At 43.9% G+C, this 24,365-nt stretch overlaps 2 protein-coding genes across 3 annotated transcripts in view; both read left to right on the forward strand.

The window, feature by feature from the left end:
• vps36 (vacuolar protein sorting 36 homolog) overlaps positions 1–22,090 on the forward strand; it is a 33,466-nt gene extending 11,376 nt beyond the window's left edge. Inside the window, 6 exon segments of one of the 2 annotated variants that reach the window (NM_001173780.1) lie at positions 1,448–1,582; positions 3,843–3,908; positions 7,368–7,432; positions 8,838–8,922; positions 17,972–18,048; positions 20,991–22,090. In NM_001173780.1, coding sequence (NP_001167251.1) covers positions 1,448–1,582; positions 3,843–3,908; positions 7,368–7,432; positions 8,838–8,922; positions 17,972–18,048; positions 20,991–21,084 — 522 coding nt within the window. In that variant the 3' untranslated portion in view covers positions 21,085–22,090. 2 annotated transcript variants of the gene reach the window in all.
• Positions 1–24,365, forward strand: part of tpte (transmembrane phosphatase with tensin homology) — a 137,875-nt gene that overhangs the window by 6,651 nt on the left and 106,859 nt on the right. The gene's annotated exons all lie outside the window — the stretch shown is intronic.

Raw genomic sequence — 24,365 nt, forward strand, 5'->3', positions numbered from 1 at the left:
CACACACACACACACACACACACACACACAGACAGAGATTTCCCATGTGATCTGCTTGTACTCTAATAATCAAACTTAATGGGCAAGGATTTAGCTGGCTGTACCCACACCATAGTATGTGAGTGGACTGCTCTCACACACACACACACCACACACACACTGTTATGTTCTTCTATCCTCGGGGGGGACCTAAAATACATTTCCATAAATCCTATTTTCCCTAACCTTAACCCGTAACCCGATTTACAATGACTACACCCCCCCCCCCCCCCCTTGTTTTTACACTATTGCTACTCGCAGTTTATTATCTATGTATAATCACTTTACAAAATTACCTCGATTAACCTGTACTCCCTCACACTGACTCGGTACCGGTACCCCCTTGTATATAGCCTCGTTATTGTTATGTAAATGTCTTGTGTTACCTATTGCCTAACCCCTTACCAAAACCCTAATTGTAACCGTGATCCCTATGCTTAAGAATAGCCTTTGTTCTCATGGGGATGTTGGGAAATTTCCCCACAAGGTAGAATTTTTCTTGATTTACTATATCCTTGTGGGGACGTTTTGAGGGATTTTTAGGTCCCACACAAGGATAGAAGAACCAACCCACACCACACACATCCATGTATGAGATGTTGTGTGCTGACTGTGAGGTAGAGAGGGGACAGAGAATTGCAGACAGGCAGTTGAAGGGACACCTGTGTGTGTGTGTTTGTCCTCCAAACATGACAGACTTACCTACCATGGATTTGGCTGGTGTTACACACACACACACACTCCGTCGTGATAGAATTTCACAGTAGCCTGTCCACTAAGACAGAACTGCCAGTAACCAGACATTCATTTGGCAAAGACTGTCTTTGTTTGTACACCAAATACCATCAATGGAATCTTGATTTGAAGCAGAACGTCTGGTCTGCTAATGAATTAATCAGTCGTCCGTCTGGGCCTAATATCGCTCTGTCTGTTTTCTCTACCAGACCATCCGGTTAGGGCGCCCTAATTGTAACCCTAACCACTCCGTCACTCTGTCACTCTGTCACTCTGTCACTCTGTCACTCTGTCACTCTGTCTCTCTGTCTCTCTGTCTCTCTGTCTCTCTGTCTCTTTCTCTCTGTCTCTCTCTCTCTGTCTCTCTCTCTGTCTCTCTCTCTCTGTCTCCCCTAACCCTTCGGTCTCACAACCAAAAAACACACACTGTCCATCTTAATACCTCCATTGTCCTCTCTCTACCTCTACCTCTCTCTCTCTCTCTGTGTCTCTCTCTCTCTCTCTCTCTCTCTCTCTCTCTCTGCCTCTACTTCTGTCTCTCTGTCTCTCTCTGTCTCTCTCTCTCTCTCTGTCTCTCTTTCGTTCTGTCTTTCTCTCTCTCTTCCTCTCTCTCTCTGCCTCTCTCTCTCTCTCTGCCTCTCTCTCTCTGTCTCTCTCTCTCTCTACCTACTAGACTATCCGGTTCAAATCCTACCTGCTCAGTATGGGTATAGCCAACCCCGTTACCAGGGAGACGCACGGCTCGGGTACCCACTACCACCTCCAGCTGGCCAAGCAGCTGGGAGACATTCTGCTGGCACCGCTAGAGGTATTGTGATCGAAAGTACACTGTGTGTGTGTGTGTGTTTCAGTGGTTTGTAGCATCCTGCTGTAGTCTGCTGGCTCTCATCGTGTGTCCGAGAACGACAGGAAGTACGTCACCCTGGAAGTCACATTTCTCTCTGGAGTTTGTTCAAACACATGAGATCATTGGGTTAGCTAGGATATATCAGTGTTCTAGATCGAGCAGGTTTCAGTATTACAAACGCAACATGCATTAAAGGGATAGTTTGGGATTTTGGCAATGAGGCCCTTTTATCTACTTCCTCAGAGTCGGATAGACTCGTGAATACCATTTTTTTTTTTCTATTTCTGGTATGAAGGTAGTTTTTCATTGTGCTAAATTTACATGCATTAAAGGGATAGTTTGGGATGCTAACTAGCATTGTGCTAACTTCACATGCTTTAAAGGGATAGTTTGGGATGCTAACTAGCATTGCGCTAACTTTACATGCATTAAAGGGATAGTTTGGGATGCTAACTAGCATTGTGCTAACTTTACATGCATTAAAGGGATAGTTTGGGATGCTAACTAGCATTGTGCTAACTTTACATGCATTAAAGGGATAGTTTGGGATGCTAACTAGCATTGTGCTAACTTTACATGCATTAAAGGGATAGTTTGGGATGCTAACTAGCATCGTGCCAACTTTACATGCATTAAAGGGATAGTTTGGGATGCTAACTAGCATTGTGCTAACATTACATGCATTAAAGGGATAGTTTGGGATGCTAACTAGCATTGTGCTAACTTTACATGCATTAAAGGGATAGTTTGGGATGCTAACTAGCATTGTGCTAACTTTACATGCATTAAAGGGATAGTTTGGGATGCTAACTAGCATTGTGCTAACTTTACATGCATTAAAGGGATAGTTTGGGATGCTAACTAGCATTGTGCTAACTTTACAGTGTCTTCAGAAGGTATTCACACTCCTTTATTATCTACACACTATCTCATTTACATAAGTATTCACACACTGTCTCATTTACATAAGTATTCGCACTCCTGAGTCAATACATGTTAGGATCATCTTTGGCAGCCATTACAGCTGTGAGTCTCTTTCTGGGTCAGGCTCTAAGAGCTGGGAGTCTTTCTGGGTCAGTCTCTAAGAGCTGGGAGTCTTTCTGGGTCAGTGTCTAAGAGCTGTGACTCTCTTTCTGGGTCAGTCTCTAAGAGCTGGGAGTCTCTTTCTGGGTCAGTCTCTAAGAGCTGGGAGTCTCTTTCTGGGTCAGTGTCTAAGAGCTGGGAGTCTCTTTCTGGGTCAGTCTCTAAGAGCTGGGAGTCTCTTTCTGGGTCAGTGTCTTAGAGCTGTGAGTCTCTTTCTGGGTCAGTCTCTAAGAGCTGTGAGTCTCTTTCTGGGTCAGTCTCTAAGAGCCGGGAGTCTTTCTGGGTCAGTCTCTAAGAGCCGGGAGTCTTTCTGGGTCAGTCTCTAAGAGCCGGGAGTCTTTCTGGGTCAGTCTCTAAGAGCCGGGAGTCTTTCTGGGTCAGTCTCTAAGAGCCGGGAGTCTTTCTGGGTCAGTCTCTAAGAGCCGGGAGTCTTTCTGGGTCAGTCTCTAAGAGCCGGGAGTCTTTCTGGGTCAGTCTCTAAGAGCCGGGAGTCTTTCTGGGTCAGTCTCTAAGAGCCGGGAGTCTTTCTGGGTCAGTCTCTAAGAGCCGGGAGTCTTTCTGGGTCAGTCTCTAAGAGCCGGGAGTCTTTCTGGGTCAGTCTCTAAGAGCCGGGAGTCTTTCTGGGTCAGTCTCTAAGAGCCGGGAGTCTTTCTGGGTCAGTCTCTAAGAGCCGGGAGTCTTTCTGGGTCAGTCTCTAAGACCGGGAGTCTTTCTGGGTCAGTCTCTAAGAGCTGGGAGTCTTTCTGGGTCAGTCTCTAAGAGCCGGGAGTCTTTCTGGGTCAGTCTCTAAGAGCCGGGAGTCTTTCTGGGTCAGTCTCTAAGACCCGGGAGTCTTTCTGGGTCAGTCTCTAAGAGCTGGGAGTCTTTCTGGGTCAGTCTCTAAGAGCTTTACACACCTGGATTGTAGTATTTGTCTGTTCTTTTTTTTTTTTCTTCTTCTAAATTCTTCTGTCAAGTTGGTTGTTGATCATTGCTAGACAGCCATTATCTTGCCGTACATTTTCAAGCAGATTTAAGTCAAACTGTAACTCGTCCACTCAGGAACATTCAGTGTTTTCTTGGTAATCAACTCATATAGACTTGGCCTTGTGTTGTAGGTTAACTATGTATCTCTTTCTCTCTGTCCCTGTGTATGTAGGAGCGTGGTGGGATGATGGCTCTAACTGAAGTGTACTGTCTGGTAAACCGAGCTAGGGGTATGGAGGTGAGCTGAGGACACTCACTCACTCACACACACACACACACACACATATACACACACACATATACACACACACTGACACGGCATCTTTAGCTTTGCTGTGCGTTCAAGGTTTCTTTTTACAGTCTATGGTGCGAAGAAAACTGTTCAGACACGGTGACCTGAGCTGATTGGCCAGCGGTAGGAATATAGGTGCACTTGATTTGCTCTCTGGGCCAGCTGGGTAGGCAGAGTTCTACCTTCAGACACATTTAAAATGGTTCAAAATAAGGAATACTTTACCTTTCTGGTGCTTGGGGCAACTGAATCAAGTGCTCCTACCGCCAACAGCGTTAAACAAAATTTGTTTTTTTAAAAAAGGAACGCGATGGTTTATCGTTGTTTTTTTTCCTTTCCAGAAATGTTTGATGATTGACTAGTCAGTAACCCTAACCCTAACCCTTTGGCGGATCGACCAGTCGGTGACCACTGAGTTACAGCCTCTGTGTGGCAAGTTATTATTAAGAGATAAATCAAACTAATCGATGGAAGAATTAAAATGACAGAACTAAAAGTTGAGAGAAGGACAGGCTACAACACCAACAGCCAACAGGTAGACTGTTCCTTAATAACATGGATGGAGTTGTTATTGTCCCCCCCCCCCATGAGGAAATCTGGGATCTGTATCCGTCTGGTCCCCCCCCATGAGGAAATCTGGGATCTGTCTCCATCTGGTCCCCCCCCATGAGGAAATCTGGGATCTGTCTCCACCTGGTCCCCCCCCCCATGAGGAAATCTGGGATCTGTCTCCATCTGGTCCCCCCCATGAGGAAATCTGGTATCTGTCTCCATCTGGTCCCCCCCCATGAGGAAATCTGGTATCTGTCTCCATCTGGTCCCCCCCCATGAGGAAATCTGGGATCTGTATCCGTCTGGTCTGTTCCATGAGGAAATCTGGGAGGATTATATCAAAGATGAGACAAATGTTCACCTGCCCCTTTAAGGGCAGGAGGTTACTGTGGTAACGAGTCATGTTTGTGAGATTGAGTCCGACTGGTACAAGCGTTAGCTTCTCTTCGCTAGCAACTCAAATATAGAAAAACAACCTAGCTTGAACAAAACAATGTATTTAGCCCAACAACAAAAAAAACTTCAGTAGATTTTCCTTTCAAGTAAATGTAAGACAACTTTTATACGTGTGTGTGCAGGAGCTTCTAAAAAAAATAATTATTTTACTCAGTACTTCTAAGTGCGAAGTGGGTTATATAGGATTCATAGTTCTTTGATTCATTTACCAGCTATGAAACAAAATGGCAGAAATACTTTGAAAACAGCTACTGCAGCATTTATTTAACTATAAATGTGATCATACTTGACTTTTTATTCACAAATGCGAATTAAATGCTCACACTGTGGAGCCCTGCCCGCCTGCCAACGTGGCTGCTGAAATAGACACCAATGCCAAAATCTGCCTGCATTTGGCAGGTGTTCATTTTAGGCCTTGTGCTAGGGGACAATAAAAATGGCCACTCTAAAATGTGCAGTTTTGTCACACAACACAATGCCACAGATGTCTCACATTTTGAGGGAGTGTGCAATTGGCATCCTGACTACAGGAATGTTCACCAGAGCGAATTGACTTCCACATCCTGCTTCTTCACCTGTTGGGGGTCGTCTGAGACCAGCCACCTGGACAGCTGATGAAACTGTGGGTTTTGCACAACTGAAGAATTTCTAAACAAAACTGTCAGAAACCGTCTCAGGGAAGCGCACCTGCGTGCTCGTTGTCCTCACCAGGGTCTTGACCTGACAGCAGTTCGACGTCGTAACCGACTTCAGTGGGAAAATGCTCACCATCGATGGCCACTGGAACGCTGGAGAAGTGTGCTCTTCACGGATGAATTCCGGTTTCAAATGCACCGGGATATTGGCGGGAACTGGAACATGCTGTCAGACCGTGTGCGCCCCATGGTGGCGGTGGGGTTATGGTATGGGGCGGGCATAAGCTACGGACAACGAAGATAATTGCATTTTTACCAATGGCAATTTTGAATGCACAGAGATGTCGTGATGAGATCCTGAGGTCCATTGTCGTGCCATTCATCCTCCTCCATCACCTCATGTTTCAGCATGATAATGCACAACCCCATGTCACAAGGATCTGAACACAATTCCTGGAAGCTGAAAATGTCCCAGTTCTTCCATGGCCTGCATACTCACCAGACATGTCCCCCATTGAGCATGTTTGGGATGCTCTGGATCGACGTGTACGACATCGTGTTCCAGTTCCCGCCAATATCCAGGAACTTCACACAGCCATTGAAGAGGAGTGGGACAACATTCCACAGGCCACAATCAACAGCCTGATCAACTCTATGTGAAGGAGATGTGTCACACTGCATGAGGCAAATGGTGGTCACACCAGATACTGACTGGTTCTCTGATCCACTCCCCTACCTTTTTTTAAGGTATCTTTGACGGATGTGCATTTGTATTCCCAGTCATGTGAAATCCATAGATTAGGACCTAATGAATTTAGTTAATTCCTAATATGAACTGTAGCTCAGGAAAATCTTTGAAATTGTTGCGTTTTTATATTTTTGTTCAGTGTTACATTTTTATAAACAATAGCTCCCTATCTTTATTGTTCTCTCCCCTCTTTTCTTACTCCTCTCTCCTCTTTTCCCGCTTCTCTCTCGTCCTCTCTCCTTCTCTCGTCCTCTCCCCTCTTTTCCCGCTCCTCTCTCGTCCCTCTCTCCCCTCTTCTCTCTCGTCCTCTCTCCCCTCTTCTCTCTCGTCCTCTCTCCCATCTTTTCCCGCTCCTCTCTCGTCCTCTCTCCTCTCTCCCCTCTTCTTTCTCGTCCTCTCTCCCCTCTTCTCTCTCGTCCTCTCTCCCCTCTTCTCTCTCGTCCTCTCTCCCCTCTTCTCTCTCGTCCTCTCTCCCCTCTTCTCTCTCGTCCTCTCTCCCCTCTTCTCTCTCGTCCTCTCTCCCATCTTTTCCCGCTCCTCTCTCGTCCTCTCTCCTCTCTCCCCTCTTCTCTCTCGTCCTCTCTCCCCTCTTCTCTCTCGTCCTCTCTCCCATCTTTTCCCGCTCCTCTCTCGTCCTCTCTCCTCTCTCCCCTCTTCTCTCTCGTCCTCTCTCCTCTCTCCCCTCTTCTCTCTCGTCCTCTCTCCCCTCTTCTCTCTCGTCCTCTCTCCCCTCTTCTCTCTCTCCCCTCTTCTCTCTCTCCCCCTCTTCTCTCTCGTCCCCTCTTCTCTCTCGTCCCCTCTTCTCTCTCGTCCCCTCTTCTCTCTCGTCCCCTCTCCTCTCTCGTCCCCTCTCCTCTCTCGTCCTCTTTCCTCCTCTCTCCCCTTCTCTCCCCTTCTCTCCCCTCTTCTCTTCTCTCCCCTCTTCTCTTCTCTCCCCTCTTCTCTTCTCTCCCCTCTTCTCTCTCATCCTCTCTCCTCCTCTCTCCTCTCTCCTCTCTCGTCCTCTCCTCTTAGCTGCTGTCTCCAGAGGATTTGGTGAATGCCTGTAAGCTGTTTGAGTCGCTGAAGCTACCACTGAGGTCAGTGTGTGTGTGTGTGTCATAGAGGAATCGGCCGAGCTCTTCCTGTTTGACTTCCTGTTGTTGGAGGCTGTTTCCTGTGGCCGTGTCACTTCCTGCCCCTTCCCAGAGATTCAAAAGAAAACAGAGAACTCAGACTCAGGCCACTTTCCAATTGTTACCTTATTTCCTATATAGTGCACTACTTTTAACCAGGGCCCATAGGGTTGTTTTCAAAAGTAGTGCACTATATAGGGAATGGGGTGCCGTTTGGGACTCGTACCTGGTCCGTCTACTTGCTTAAAATGAAAACCTACTGACTCTGTGTTAGAGCAACAGGAAAACCGTTGTAGTTGAACAACTGTCTAAAAGACAGACTGTCTTCTACGATCCTCACTGTGTTACTTTACCAACTCCCTGTTAAACTTCATTCTTTTCATTTTAACTCTGTTTCCATCACCCCCTTCCCTCTTTCTCCCCCTTTTTTTTATCTTCTACTCTCCCACCCTCCGTCCCCCCTCTCCCTTCTTCTCCTCTCTCTCCCACGCCGTCCCCTCTCTCCCTCCATCCCCTCTCCCTCATCCCCCTCTCTCTCCCTCCGTCCCCATCTCCCTCCTTCCCCTTTCTCTAGCTCTCTCTCTCTCTCTCTCTCTCCATCCCCATCTCCCTTCTTTCTCTCCCTCCCTCCGTCCCCTTTCTCTCTCCCTCCGTCCGTCCCCCCTCTCTCTCTCTCTCTCTCTCTCTCTCTCTCTCCCTCCCTCTCCCTTCTTCTCCTCTCTCTCCCCCTCCGTCCCCCCTCTCTCCCTCCGTCCCCCTCTCTCCCTCCGTCCCCCTCTCTCCCTCCATCCCCCTCTCTCTCCCTCCATCCCCCCTCTCTCTCCCTCCATCCCCATCTCCCTCCTTCCCCTTTCTCTCGCTCTCTCTCTCTCTCTCTCTCTCCATCCCCATCTCCCTTCTTTCTCTCCCTCCCTCCGTCCCCTTTCTCTCTCCCTCCGTCCGTCCCCCCTCTCTCTCTCTCTCCTCTCTCTCTCTCTCTCTCCCTCCCTCCATCCTCCCTTCTTCCTTCTCTTTCTCTCTCCCTCCCTCCGTCCCATCTTCCTTCTCTTTCTCTTTCTCTCTCCCTCCCTCCGTCCCCATCTCCCTCCGTCCCCTTTCTCTCTCCCTCCGTCCGTCCGTCCCCCCTCTCTCTTTCTCTCTCCCTCCCTCCGTCCCCATCTCCCTTCTTCCTTCTCTTTCTCTCTCCCTCCGTCCCGTCCGTCCCCCCTCTCTCTTTCTCTCTCCCTCCCTCCGTCCCCATCTCCCTTCTTCCTTCTCTTTCTCTCTCCCTCCCTCCGTCCCCATCTCCCTCCTTTCTCTCTCCCTCCCTCCGTCCCCATCTCCCTCCTTTCTCTCTCCCTCCGTCCGTCCCCCCTCTCTCTCTCTCCAGGTTGCGTGTCTTCGACAGTGGTGTGATGGTGGTTCAGCTGCAGTCCCACAGTGAGGAGGAGATGATCTCCTCGGCCCTGGACAACGTAAGAATCACCATCACTTTTATTCACCAAGAACATTTGCCCAGAATGACACAGTGAGTTGGTGCTGCTACTGATAGACAAATTAGAGGAATTGGACCTTGGGGGGGGGCTTTCCAACCCGGACCCAATATGCATCAATACATTTTTTTTAAATATTAAGTTTGTTCCCGAACAAACCAGAGGACAACTACACCCGTTCCATATAGACCTGGTTGGATCCAGACCCGTTTTACGATCCGGGTGAGGGAAGCAGCAGAAAAATAATTTATATTTTTTTAAGCTACTTTATTAAGCGGAGCTGATAAAAGCGTGAGAGGAGGGAGAGAGAGGTGCCGATCTCTAAAGATCGGCTATGAAAAAGCCAACTGACACTTACTCTTGTGTTACTGACTGACTTCATTTATGAACATTTGAACATCTAGGCCATGTGCTGTTATAATCTCCACCCGGCACAGCCAGAAGAGGACTGGCCACCCCTCATAGCCTGGTTCCTCTCTAGGTTTCTTCCTAAGGTTTTGGCCTTTCTAGGGGAGGTTTTCCTAGCCACCCCTCATAGCCTGGTTCCTCTCTAGGTTTCTTCCTAAGGTTTTGGCCTTTCTAGGGGAGGTTTTCCTAGCCACCGTGCTTCTACACCTGCATTGCTTGCTGTTTGGGGGGTTTTTAGGCTGGGTTTCTGTACAGCACTTTGAGATATCAGCTGATGTAAGAAGGGCTGTATAAATACATTTGATTTGAAATTTGATTTAGTAGGCCGGGGAGGGGCCATACTGTGAGGGAGTGACACAGGGAACAGGGAGAGAGAGACAGCAACCGACCAAGCCGACTCGCACTATAGCAGACTAATAGCTGCCTAGGTTATTCATCATCCAATATGATTACGTAGTACCTGTCTTGACTGCATCAAACCGGGAGAAGCTAGTTAAGCTAGCTAACTGAGGTAATTGAGACTGCAGTGACCGGGAGAAGCTAGCTAAGCTAGCTAACTGGGGTAATTGAGGCTGCAGTGACCAGGAGAAGCTAGTTAAGCTAGCTAACTGGGGTAATTGAGGATGCAGTGACCGGGAGAAGCTAGTTAAGCTAGCTAACTGGGGTAATTGAGGCTGCAGTGACCAGGAGAAGCTAGTTAAGCTAGCTAACTGAAGGCCGTAGTAACCGGGAGAAGCTAGTTAAGCTAGCTAACTGAGGTAATTGAGGATGCAGTGACTGGAAGAAGCCAATTAAGCTAGCTAACTGGGGTAATTGAGGATGCAGTGACCGGGAGAAGCTAGTTAAGCTAGCTAACTGGGGTAATTGAGGGCAGTGCCGGGGCGAGCTGCACGGGGGCTGGGCCGAGAGAGCTAGCCTGGGTAGAGGCCGGTCCGGGAGCGTAGCAGCGTGAGGTAATTGAGACTGCAGTGACCGGGAGAAGCTAGTTAAGCTAGCTAACTGGGGTAATTGAGGATGCAGTGACTGGGAGAAGCTAGTTAAGCTAGCTAACTGGGGTAATTGAGGATGCAGTGCATGCCTTTCTCATCCTACAGTTACAAATAACTCCATTCAGAATATTAAGTAGAAGCCTACCTGTTGACTCTTGGTCGCTGTTAGCTGTCCTTCTCCTTTATCTTTTAATGCCGTCATTTTAATTCCATCTTCCACTGATTAGATATCTCGTAATTTACCACACGGAGGCTCTGTGACTGTAGCCTATTGTCGCTTTGGTGACTTCTTTATTTATTTTTATTTCACCTTTATTTAACCAGGTAGGCTAGTTGAGAACAAGTTCTTATTTACAACTGCGACCTGGCCAAGACAAGACAAAGCAAAGCAGTTCGACAACATACAACAACACAGAGTTACACATGGAGTAAAACAAACATACAGTCAATAATACAGTAGAACAAAAGAAAACAAAAAGTCTATATACAGTGAGTGCAAATGAGGCAAGTTAAGGCAATAAATAGGCCATGGTGGCGAAGTAATTACAATATAGCAATTAAACACTGGAATGGTAGATGTGCAGAAGATGAATGTGCAAGTAGAGATACTGGGGTGCAAAGGAGCAAGATAAATAAATAAATACAGTATGGGGATGAGGTAGGAGTAGGATGGGCTGTTTACAGATGGGCTATGTACAGGTGCAGTGATCTGTGAGCTGCTCTGACAGCTGGTGCTTAAAGCTAGTGAGGGAGATATGAGTCTTCAGCTACAGTGATTTTTTTTTTTTGTAGTTCGTTCCAGTCATTGGCAGCAGAGAACTGGAAGGAAAGGTGGCCAAAGGAGGAATTGGCTTTGGGGTGACCAGTGAGATATACGATATATTCTGATTGGCCAACGACAAACTACACACTCCACTCTCGTGAAAAGCAAGAGCAGCAGCATAAATTATACCATGTCTCTGTCTCTCTACTGCAGCAGTCACATTTGGATCTGTACGGGTCCTTCCGGACAAGTCAGTTAAAATTACACATACCCGTGACAATATATATTTTTTAAATACAATTATTTTATTATTATGAACACAACAAATACAAAAACAGAAATATACAAACTAAAGTATATAAACCTCACATATTACATATCCAGATACATTTTCAATTTGTCAAAAAGTCTTATGGTGCGTTTTTGCTTTTTATTTTTTATTTGTTTATACTTACTGATAAAATTTAAATATTATTTAAGACATTATCTTAAATAATGTGAAAAGGGGTTTGTTCTCCGTCCACTTCATTTCATGGATAAACAATCTTCCGTGAAAGATGAACAATGAAAGTTAAAATCAGGTTCAATATAATTTGGATCAAAATAAAACATAATATCTGAGACATTAACAGTCGTTTCTTATTAAAATAAAATCTTCTAACTCAAAAATATCTTCTAACTCCAAAATCTTCTGACATAAGAACAGTCCTCAAAAATAAATGGTCAAGCGTCTCTGGGGTCACAACCACAAAATACACATTTGTTATCAATAGCTATTTAGAATCTGTGTATAATGAAAGGTCCTTACAGGGTAGATTCTATGAATGAGTTTGTATGGATACTTTCTTTCACCTTATTAGATGTACAATATTTGCCAGACAACAACGAGACGTTGTTCCAGTTCACTTGTCCTAAGGGCTGTATTCCGGTACATTTTAGCAGAGGGAATAGTAACAAATTGACAACGTTTTCTTGTTTACATGTAAAGTTTAAAAATGTCAATTCCTTCTAGTTGTATTGAGGCTACAAAATCGTCAACGGTTGCACTTGGAGTATTGTTATATCCTCCTAAAAGAAGAATAGCACCTTTTTAGGGACAGCTCTAACAACAATTAGATACTCCTCAGGAGTGAATGTAACATTGTGTGTTCTCATAAATTCTGGATAATCATATAGTTGTCCGTCATTATTCAATAATTGTTTTAACCCAGATAATGTTGTTATCAAACCAGTTCTGGAAAAACAAAGACTTGTTTTTGTATTTTATGTCTTTATTATTACAGATTGTATACCTATGTGGGGAAAAATTGTGTTTTGTACATTAGAAGTACTTGTTTATGAAAGTTTGCAAGCTTAATAGGGATTTTACCCAAATCAAAGTTGCATTTTAGTAAGAATTCTTGACCACCAATCAGTTGGAATATTAAATCAGGGATTAAATTCCAAATGCAAATCCTCATTTCTTAAATAGTTTTTCTATCCATTTAATCTTAAAGATTATATTAGAGGTTTTAAAATCCAGAGCATTCAACCCTCCTTCACTTTGGGTGATACATATTACCGCTTTTCTTAAATAATGAGGTTTATTCCTCCATATGAAGTTAAATCATTTTAGTATCAACCATTTTAGTTACTTGACAGAGGAACATCCAAGACAAGGGAGGTAATAAACTAATCTGGACAGACCTTCAGATTTTGACAAAAGTACACGTCCAGATAAAGAAAGATCTCTTTCCAATTTTCTCAACAATATGAGAGAAATTTAAGTTGGTCCTTTTTTCTTTCTGATCTTTGATAACTTTAATACATTTAATACACCATATATGTGATCACATCTTTTACAGGGATATTACATACTGAGTTAAAGTTGCATCTTTTCAATGCAAATAATTCACATTTCCTAATGTTCAGAGATAAACCTGATTTCATGTGAGAAGGCATTAATACACTCAATAGCCTTCCTGGCTTCATTATGATCTTTCAAAAAAGGGTGGCGTCGTCGGACAATTGAACATTTTATCTTGCATCTGAATACCCCTAAAACTATCCTTATTGGTATGAAGTGTCATAACACCCCTAAAACTATCCTTATTGATATGAAGTGTCATAACACCCCTAAAACTATCCTTATTGATATGAAGTGTCATAACACCCCTAAAACTATCCTTATTGATATGAAGTGTCATAACACCCCTAAAACTATCCTTATTGATATGAAGTGTCATAACACCCCTAAAACTATCCTTATTGATATGAAGTGTCATAACAGCCCTAACACTATCCTTATTGATATGAAGTGCCGTAACTTGTGTGACAAATAAGAAAGGAGAAATTGGACGTCCCTGTTTAATTCCACGTCTAATGTTGAATCTCTGTGAACTGCCATGGGATAATTTAACAGAGCTGTTACTATTAATGTAAAGTGTCTTAATTACACTTTGAAAATATTGGACCAAAACCCCCCCCCAAAAAAATCTCAAAAATAACAATGTTCAACTGTATCAAAAGCCTTGTAAAAGTCTACAAATCAAATAAAGCCATCTTCCATAATGTGCTCATTGTAATCAAGTCCAATACTAGTCGAATATTATTACATATTATTGTATGTCTGCCCTTCATAAAACCAGACTGGGTATCGTCAATGATTTGGTCAAGACCTTTAAGTCTTTCTATAAAGAGGGATGCAAGTAGCTTTCCATCATTGTTCATCAATGTGATTTGGTCTCCAATTTTCTAACATCATAGAATCTTTGTTTTGGTTTGGTGATTACGGAAATAAGGCCTTGTGTCATAGAAACAAGGCAGGACCCCCTAAATCAATTACCTCCTTAAAAACATTACATATAAATTAAACAATTATCCTCCTGAAAATATTTATAGATCTCACTGATAAGGCCATCATTCCCTGGAGATTCGTTCTCTTTTAACTTGCTGATACATTTTTACATGTTTTTTTCATTAATTAATATAAATTAATTTCATCACAATACTTTTTGGGAGGCTTCATCTATGAATTCTGCGTTCATCTTCGACTATCACATCAGTCATATATCATATCAGTCATATATCATATCATATATCATATACCATATCAGTCATCATATCATATATCATATCAGTCATATCAGTCATCATATCATATCAGTCATATCATATATCATATCATATATCCTATCATATATCATATATCATATCATATATCATATCCTATCATATATCATATCATATATCATATCATATATCATATATCCTATCATATATCATATCAGTCATATCATATATCATATCATATATCCTATCATATATCATATCAGTCATATCAGTCATCATATCATATACCATATCATATACCATATCATATACCATATCATATATCATATCATATACCATATCATATATCATATCATATATCATATCATATATCATATCATATATCCTATCATATATCCTATCAGTCATATCAGTCATCATATCATATACCATATCATATATCATATCATATATCCTATCATATATCCTATCAGTCATATCAGTCATCATATCATATACCATATCATATATCATATCATATACCATATCATATATCATATCATATATCATATCATATATCATATCATATATCCTATCATATATCCTATCAGTCATATCAGTCATCATATCATATACCATATCATATACCATATCATATATCATATCATATATCATATCATATATCATATCATATACCATATCATATACCATATCATATATCATATCATATACCATATCATATACCATATCATATACCATATCATATATCATATCATATATCATATCATATATCATATCATATACCATATCATATACCATATCATATATCATATCATATATCATATCAGTCATATCATATATCATATCATATATCATATCAGTCATATCAGTCATCATATCATATACCATATCATATATCCTATCATATATCATATCATATATCATATCATATACCATATCAGTCATATCATATACCATATCATATACCATATCATATATCATATCATATACCATATCATATACCATATCATATATCATATATCATATCATATATCATATCATATATCCTATCATATATCCTATCATATATCATATCATATATCATATCATATATCATATCATATACCATATCATATATCATATCATATGGGATACGACCCAGACCCATGACATTTGTTTTCATTCTGCATCCGGACCAACTCGGGTGGATCATGAATACCGATAAGAAAAATGGAATTACAGACATGTCTCTATAGTAACTACTGACTTACTGTAACCATGGCTCTATAGTAACTACTGACTTACGGTAACCATGGCTCTATAGTAACTACTGACTTACTGTAAGCCTGTCTCTATAGTAACTACTGACTTACTGTAACCATGGCTCTATAGTAACTACTGACTTACTGTAAGCCTGTCTCTATAGTAACTACTGACTTACGGTAACCATGGCTTTATAGTAACTACTGACTTACTGTAACCATGTCTCTATAGTAACTACTGACTTACTGTAACCATGGCTCTATAGTAACTACTGACTTACTGTAACCATGGCTCTATAGTAACTACTGACTTACTGTAAGCCTGTCTCTATAGTAACTACTGACTTACGGTAACCATGGCTTTATAGTAACTACTGACTTACTGTAACCATGGCTCTATAGTAACTACTGACTTACTGTAACATGTGTAACCATGGCTCTATAGTAACTACTGACTTACTGTAACCATGTCTCTATAGTAACTACTGACTTACTGTAACCATGGCTCTATAGTAACTACTGACTTACTGTAACCATGGCTCTATAGTAACTACTGACTTACTGTAACCATGGCTCTATAGTAACTACTGACTTACTGTAACCATGGCTCTATAGTAACTACTGACTTACTGTAACCATGGCTCTATAGTAACTACTGACTTACTGTAACCATGGCTCTATAGTAACTACTGACTTACTGTAACCATGGCTCTATAGTAACTACTGACTTACTGTAACCATGGCTCTATAGTAACTACTGACTTACTGTAACCATGGCTCTATAGTAACTACTGACTTACTGTAAGCCTGTCTCTATAGTAACTACTGACTTACGGTAACCATGGCTTTATAGTAACTACTGACTTACTGTAACCATGGCTCTATAGTAACTACTGACTTACTGTAACATGTGTAACCATGGCTCTATAGTAACTACTGACTTACTGTAACCATGGCTCTATAGTAACTACTGACTTACTGTAACCATGGCTCTATAGTAACTACTGACTTACTGTAACCATGTCTCTATAGTAACTACTGACTTACTGTAACCATGGCTCTATAGTAACTACTGACTTACTGTAACCATGTCTCTATAGTAACTACTGACTTACTGTAACCATGGCTCTATAGTAACTACTGACTTACTGTAACCATGGCTCTATAGTAACTACTGACTTACTGTAACCATGGCTCTATAGTAACTACTGACTTACTGTAACCATGGCTCTATAGTAACTACTGACTTACTGTAACCATGGCTCTATAGTAACTACTGACTTACTGTAACCATGGCTCTATAGTAACTACTGACTTACTGTAACCATGGCTCTATAGTAACTACTGACTTACTGTAACCATGGCTCTATAGTAACTACTGACTTACTGTAACCATGGCTCTATAGTAACTACTGACTTACTGTAACCATGGCTCTATAGTAACTACTGACTTACTGTAACCATGGCTCTATAGTAACTACTGACTTACTGTAACCATGGCTCTATAGTAACTACTGACTTACTGTAACCATGGCTCTATAGTAACTACTGACTTACTGTAACCATGGCTCTATAGTAACTACTGACTTACTGTAACCATGGCTCTATAGTAACTACTGACTTACTGTAACCATGGCTCTATAGTAACTACTGACTTACTGTAACCATGGCTCTATAGTAACTACTGACTTACTGTAACCATGGCTCTATAGTAACTACTGACTTACTGTAACCATGGCTGTATAGTAACTACTGACTTACTGTAACCATGGCTCTATAGTAACTACTGACTTACTGTAACTATGGCTCTATAGTAACTACTGACTTACTGTAACCATGTCTCTATAGTAACTACTGACTTACTGTAACCATGGCTCTATAGTAACTACTGACTTACTGTAACCATGGCTCTATAGTAACTACTGACTTACTGTAACCATGGCTCTATAGTAACTACTGACTTACTGTAACCATGGCTCTATAGTAACTACTGACTTACTGTAACCATGGCTCTATAGTAACTACTGACTTACTGTAACCATGGCTCTATAGTAACTACTGACTTACTGTAACCATGGCTTTATAGTAACTACTGACTTACTGTAACCATGGCTTTATAGTAACTACTGACTTACTGTAACCAGCCAAACACAATGTGACTTTGTATACTCTCTCCCTCCCTACTCATCTCTCTCTCTCTCTCTCTCTCTCTCTCTCTCTCTCCCCCTCTCTCTCCCTCTCTCTCCCTCCCTACTCATCTCTCTCTCCCTACTCATCTCTCTCTCCCTACTCATCTCTCTCTCCCTCCCTACTCATCTCTCTCTCCCTACTCATCTCTCTCTCTCTCTCTCTCTCTCTCCCCCTCTCTCTCCCTCTCTCTCCCTCCCTACTCATCTCTCTCTCCCTACTCATCTCTCTCTCTCCCTACTCATCTCTCTCTCTCTCCCTACTCATCTCTCTCTCCCTCCCTACTCATCTCTCTCTCCCTCCCTACTCATCTCTCTCCCTCCCTACTCATCTCTCTCCCCCTACTCATCTCTCTCTCCCACCCTACTCATCTGTCTCCCTCCCTCCCGTAGGTAACTGATAAAGGCTCTCTGACAGCTGAGGAGTTTGCCAAGCTGCTCGGTCTCTCTGTTCTTCTGTCTAAAGAAAGGTAGGTAGCACCACTCACTCTCTAGTCCCTGACTGGATATAGAACTACAACTCCCATCGTCACCCACTGGATTGAACTACAGCTGTCTGATTGTTGTTGATAATACACTACATGACCAGAAGTATGTGGACACTTGTTCGTCAAACATCTCATTCCAAAATCATAGGTGGCAGGTAGCCTAGTGGTTAGAGCGGAGGGGCGGCAGGTAGCCTAGTGGTTAGAGTGGAGGGGCGGCAGGTAGCCTAGTGGTTAGAGTGGAGGGGCGGCAGGTAGCCTATTGGTTAGAGTGGAGGGGAGGCAGGTAGCCTAGTGGTTAGAGTGGAGGGGCGGCAGGTAGCCTAGTGGTTAGAGTGGAGGGGCGGCAGGTAACCTAGTGGTTAGAGAGGAGGGGAGGCAGGTAGCCTAGTGGTTAGAGTGGAGGGGAGGCAGGTAGCCTAGTGGTTAGAGTGGAGGGGAGGCAGGTAGCCTAGTGGTTAGAGTGGGGGGGCGGCAGGTAGCCTAGTGGTTAGAGTGGAGGGGCGGCAGGTAGCCTAGTGGTTAGAGTGGAGGGGCGGCAGATAGCCTAGTGGTTAGAGTGGAGGGGCGGGGCGGCAGGTAGCCTAGTGGTTAGAGTGGAGGGGCGGGGCGGCAGGTAGCCTAGTGGTTAGAGTGGAGGGGCGGCAGGTAGCCTAGTGGTTAGAGTGGAGGGGCGGGGCGGCAGGTAGCCTAGTGGTTAGAGTGGAGGGGCGGGGCGGCAGGTAGCCTAGTGGTTAGAGTGGAGGGGCGGCGGGTAGCCTAGTGGTTAGAGTGGAGGGGCGGCGGGTAGCCTAGTGGTTAGAGTGGAGGGGCGGCGGGTAGCCTAGTGGTTAGAGTGGAGGGGCGGCGGGTAGCCTAGTGGTTAGAGTGGAGGGGCGGCGGGTAGCCTAGTGGTTAGAGTGGAGGGGCGGCGGGTAGCCTAGTGGTTAGAGTGGAGGGGCGGCGGGTAGCCTAGTGGTTAGAGTGGAGGGGCGGCGGGTAGCCTAGTGGTTAGAGTGGAGGGGCGGCGGGTAGCCTAGTGGTTAGAGTGGCGGGGCGGCAGGTAGCCTAGTGGTTAGAGTGGAGGGGCGGCAGGTAGCCTAGTGGTTAGAGTGGAGGGGCGGGGCGGCAGGTAGCCTAGTGGTTAGAGTGGAGGGGCGGGGCGGCGGGTAGCCTAGTGGTTAGCTTGGAGGGGCGGCGGGTAGCCTAGTGGTTAGAGTGTTGGACCAGTAACCAAAAGGTTGCTAGATCGAATCCCCGAGCTGACAAGGTAAAAATCTGTCATTCTGCCCCTGAACAAGGCAGTTAAACCCACTGTTCCCCAGTAGGCCGTCATTGTAAATAAGAATTTGTTCTTAACTGACTTGCCTAGTTAAATAAAGATTTAAAAAAAACATTAAAAAAAAATATATATATGGCTGCTCTAACAGCCTCCACTCTTCTGGGAAGGCTTTCCACTAGATGTTGGAACATTGCTGCTATAACAGCCTCCACTCTTCTGGGAAGGCTTTCCACTAGATGTTGGAACATTGCTGCTATAACAGCCTCCACTCTTCTGGGAAGGCTTTCCACTAGATGTTGGAACATTGCTGAGGGGACTTGCTTCCATTCAGCCACAAGAGCATTAGTGAGGTCGGGCACTGATGTTGGGCGATTAGGCCTGGCTCACAGTCGGCGTCCCAATTCATCCCAAAGGTGTTCGATGGGGTTGAGGTCAGGGCTCTGTGCAGGCCAGTCAAGTTCTTCCACACCGATCTCAACAAACCATTTCTGCATGGACCTCTCTTTGTGCCCAGGGGCATTGTCATGCTGAAACAGGAAAGGGCCTTCCCCATACTGTTGCCACAAAGTTGGAAGCACAGAATCATCTAGAATGTTATTGTATGCTGTAGCGTTAAGATTTCCCGTCACTGGAACTAAGGGGCCTGAACCATGAAAAACAGCCCCAGACCAGTATTCCTCCTCCACCAAACTTTACAGTTGGCACTATGCATTCGGGCAGGTAGAGTTTTCCTGGCATCCGCCAAACCCAGATTCGTCCGTCGGACTGCCAGATGGTGAAGCGTGATTCATCACTCCAGACAACGCGTTTCCACTGCTCCAGAGTTCAATGGCGGTGAGCTTTACTCCCCTCCAGCCAACGCTTGGCATTGCTCATGGTGATCTTAGGTTTGTGTGCAGCTGCTCGGCCATGGAAACCCATTTTATGAAGCTCCCGACGAACAGTTCTTGTGCTGACGTTGCTTCCAGAGGCAGTTTGGAACTCAGTAGTGAGTGTTGCAACCGAGGGTCGACGATTTTTACGCGATTCAGCACTCGGCCGTCCCGTTCTGTGAGCTTGTGTGGCCTACCACTTTGTGGCTGAGCCGTTTTTGCTCCTAGACATTTCCACTTCACAATAACAGCACTTACAGTTGACCAGGGCAGCTCTAGCAGAAATTTGACTAACTGACTTGTTGGAAAGGTGTCATCCTATGACGGTGCCACGTTGAAAGTCACTGAGTTCTTCAGTACGGGGCCATTCTACTACCAGTGTTTGTCTATGGAGATTGCATGGCTGTGTGCTCGATTTCTATACACCTGTCCACAACGGGTGTGGCTGAAAGACGAATCCACTAATTTGAAGGGGTGTCCACATACTTTTGTAAATATAGTGTATTAGAAATTATTATTACAGTTTATTATTCAGTAGTTTGTTCTGACATCTTTCTATCTATCCCTCCTCTCTCTGTCTCTCTCTGTCTCTCTCTGTCTCTCTCTCTGTCTCTCTCTCTGTCTCTCTGTCTCTGTCTCTGCTCTCTCTCTGTCTCTGTCTCTCTGTCTCTGTCTGTCTCTCTCTGTCTCTCTCTGTCTCTCTCTGTCTCTGTCTCTCTCTGTCTCTCTCTCTGTCTCTGTCTCTCTCTCTGTCTCTCTCTCTGTCTCTCTCTCCCTGTCTCTCTGTCTCTCAGGTTGTTACTAGCAGAGAAGATGGGTCACCTGTGTAGAGACGACTCTGTGGAAGGACTACGGTTCTACCCGAACCTTTTCAACAGTCAGGCTTGATGTAAACGTGTCCCAAATAGCACCCTAGTCCCAATTATAGTGCACTGCTTTTGACTCGGGGTCCATAGGATTTTTAGTGCACTATATTGGTTCTACCAAAACTCTTCTCCACTCATGTCTGATCTGAGGACAGCTCAGTGTTGTGGGTTGAAATGTGTTCGATCAACGACTGGCAAACCAAAACCCAACTTCTCAGTTGTACCGGGTATACGACAAAGCAGGATCAATGAGTTAGCCAGCTAACTTGTCAAAATATTCTGAAATTATATTCTCTACATGCTTTTTTTTTTTTTTTTTTTTAGAAAGATACATTTTAAAATCTGCATGGTCTAGTAATAGGATTCAGATCATCTCTGAGTTTAGCTTTTCTTAATGAATCAGAAAGTCAATAGATATTTCTTGTTGTTTATCAAAGTTAGTTTGTTGATCTTCCCATTGTAGTAGAGCCCTCTGTATCCATGGCATCCTGTGTTGTGTTGATACAGTAGGAAAGAGAAGGGTAACCCAGACCTCACCTTGCTATCACAAAGGCTGTTTCCCCATCTGACTGTTCCCTGGACTCTCTAGAGACGTTTGGGCCTTTTTTTTTTTTAGAGAGAGCTCGAGGAAAGTCAAATATATCAGAATATATCTGGTCTCTGAGTCCCAGACAATAATAATCTAGTTGGTTAAGGTTTTTTTTGTATTGGATAATAAGGTTAACGTTGTCTGTCTCAGTGCTTTCAGTTTGATATCATGTCTGTATCATCGTCGTCGTCATCAACATTGTACTGTATTGTATTGTTACCTTGATCCAACACCTATGGAACTAGGTTGTAAAATACCAAACTTCTCCTCTTAAAGTAAAGTGTGTTTTACAGGGCGGCTGTTGAAACCTTTTACAGGTGGAAAGTCTCAGAACGTCTGAAACCTCCCTTTTTGAAGAGAATGTTAAATAACTCTCGCGTTGTACCCATCACCTCATACCATGTGTTCCTTTACGTTATAAAGACTCTATGTCACATAATGGTTAACGTGTTCCTTAATTCAAAGTGAATTAGTTATTCAACTGTAACTGTACTTATATCAGCTTGTCTGCCTGCCTGGCTGGCTGGCTGGCTGGCTGGCTGGCTAGCTAGCCTGTCTGTCTAGCTAGCCTGTCTGTCTGTCTATGTCTAGTCTGTCTAGCTAGCTAGCCTGTCTGTCTAGCCTGCCTGTCTGTCTGTCTGGCTAGCTAGCCTGCCTGTCTGTCTTTCTGTCTGGCTAGTCTGTCTGGCTAGCTAGTCTGTCTATCTGGCTAGCTAGGCTGTCTAGCTAGTCAGTCTAGCTAGTCTGTCTATCTGCTAGCTAGCTAGTCTGTCTATCTGTCTAGCTAGCTAGTCTGTCTATCTGTCTAGCTAGCTAGGCTGTCTATCTGTCTAGCTAGCTAGTCTGTCTATCTGTCTAGCTAGCTAGTCTGTCTATCTGTCTAGCTAGCTAGTCTGTCTATCTGTCTAGCTAGCTAGTCTGTCTATCTGTCTAGCTAGCTAGGCTGTCTATCTGTCTAGCTAGCTAGGCTGTCTATCTGGCTAGCTAGCTAGGCTGTCTATCTGTCTAGCTAGCTAGTCTGTCTATCTGTCTGTCTCTGATCCTTTGAGTCTGTTGAGCCAGGCTACTTTACGGTGTTAATAGGACCAGGTCTTATTCATTATGACCTAAAAATTCACAACTGATCCTAGATCAGCAGTCTGAGATAGGCCCATTACCCTGTAGACCAGCTTCCTGTGATCAGCAGTCTGATACAGGCCCATTACCCTGTAGACCAGCTTCCTGATCCTAGATCAGCAGTCAGATACAGGCCCATTACCCTGTAGACCAGCTTCCTGATCCTAGAGCAGCAGTCTGATACAGGCCCATTACCCTGTAGACCAGCTTCCTGTGATCAGCAGTCAGATACAGGCCCATTACCCTGTAGACCAGCTTCCTGTGATCAGCAGTCTGATACAGGCCCATTACCCTGTAGACCAGCTTCCTGTGATCAGCAGTCTGATACAGGCTCATTACCCTGTAGACCAGCTTCCTGTGATCAGCAGTCTGATACAGGCCCATTACCCTGTAGACCAGCTTCCTGTGATCAGCAGTCTGATACAGGCCCATTACCCTGTAGACCAGCTTCCTGTGATCAGCAGTCAGATACAGGCCCATTACCCTGTAGACCAGCTTCCTGTGATCAGCAGTCAGATACAGGCCCAATACCCTGTAGACCAGCTTCCTGTGATCAGCAAGCTAGAGACTATTAGGCCTTGTCCCAAATTCAATCCTATTCCCAATATAGTGTGCTACTTTTGACCATGAGGGAAGGCTGGGGAGCAGAGCAGCATATAAACACACATATATATATATATATATATGAACACACACGTAGTCTGGGAGCGTGGGAGCACATGGCGTACCCCAGGTTATATTAGCCTGCTGTGTCCTCCATGTGGGGCATCAATTTAAGTGAATGGATTAAACTGAACTGGGAGGAAACCTGAAGACTTTGAGTAGAATCAATTCAATTTTAATTTGTCACGTGTGCCGAATACAACAGGTGTAGTAGACCTTACAGTGAAATGCTGAATACAACAGGTGTAGTAGACCTTACAGTGAAATGCTGAATACAACAGGTGTAGTAGACCTTACAGTGAAATGCTGAATACAACAGGTGTAGTAGACCTCACAGTGAAATGCTGAATACAACAGGTGTAGTAGACCTCACAGTGAAATGCTGAATACAACAGGTGTAGTAGACCTCACAGTGAAATGCTGAATACAACAGGTGTAGTAGACCTCACAGTGAAATGCTGAATACAACAGGTGTAGTAGACCTTACAGTGAAATGCTGAATACAACAGGTGTAGTAGACCTCACAGTGAAATGCTGAATACAACAGGTGTAGTTGACCTCACAGTGAAATGCTGAATACAACAGGTGTAGTAGACCTTACAGTGAAACGCTGAATACAACAGGTGTAGTAGACCTTACAGTGAAATGCTGAATACAACAGGTGTAGTAGACCTCACAGTGAAACGCTGAATACAACAGGTGTAGTAGACCTGACAGTGAAATGCTGAATACAACAGGTGTAGTAGACCTCACAGTGAAATGCTGAATACAACAGGTGTAGGTAGACCTCACAGTGAAATGCTGAATACAACAGGTGTAGTAGACCTTACAGTGAAATGCTGAATACAACAGGTGTAGTAGACCTTACAGTGAAATGCTGAATACAACAGGTGTAGTAGACCTTACAGTGAAATGCTGAATACAACAGGTGTAGT

The sequence above is a fragment of the Salmo salar genome, chromosome 11, assembly GCF_965601325.2.
Source record: "Salmo salar chromosome 11, fSalSal1, whole genome shotgun sequence".
In the NCBI taxonomy this organism is placed as follows: domain Eukaryota; kingdom Metazoa; phylum Chordata; class Actinopteri; order Salmoniformes; family Salmonidae; genus Salmo; species Salmo salar.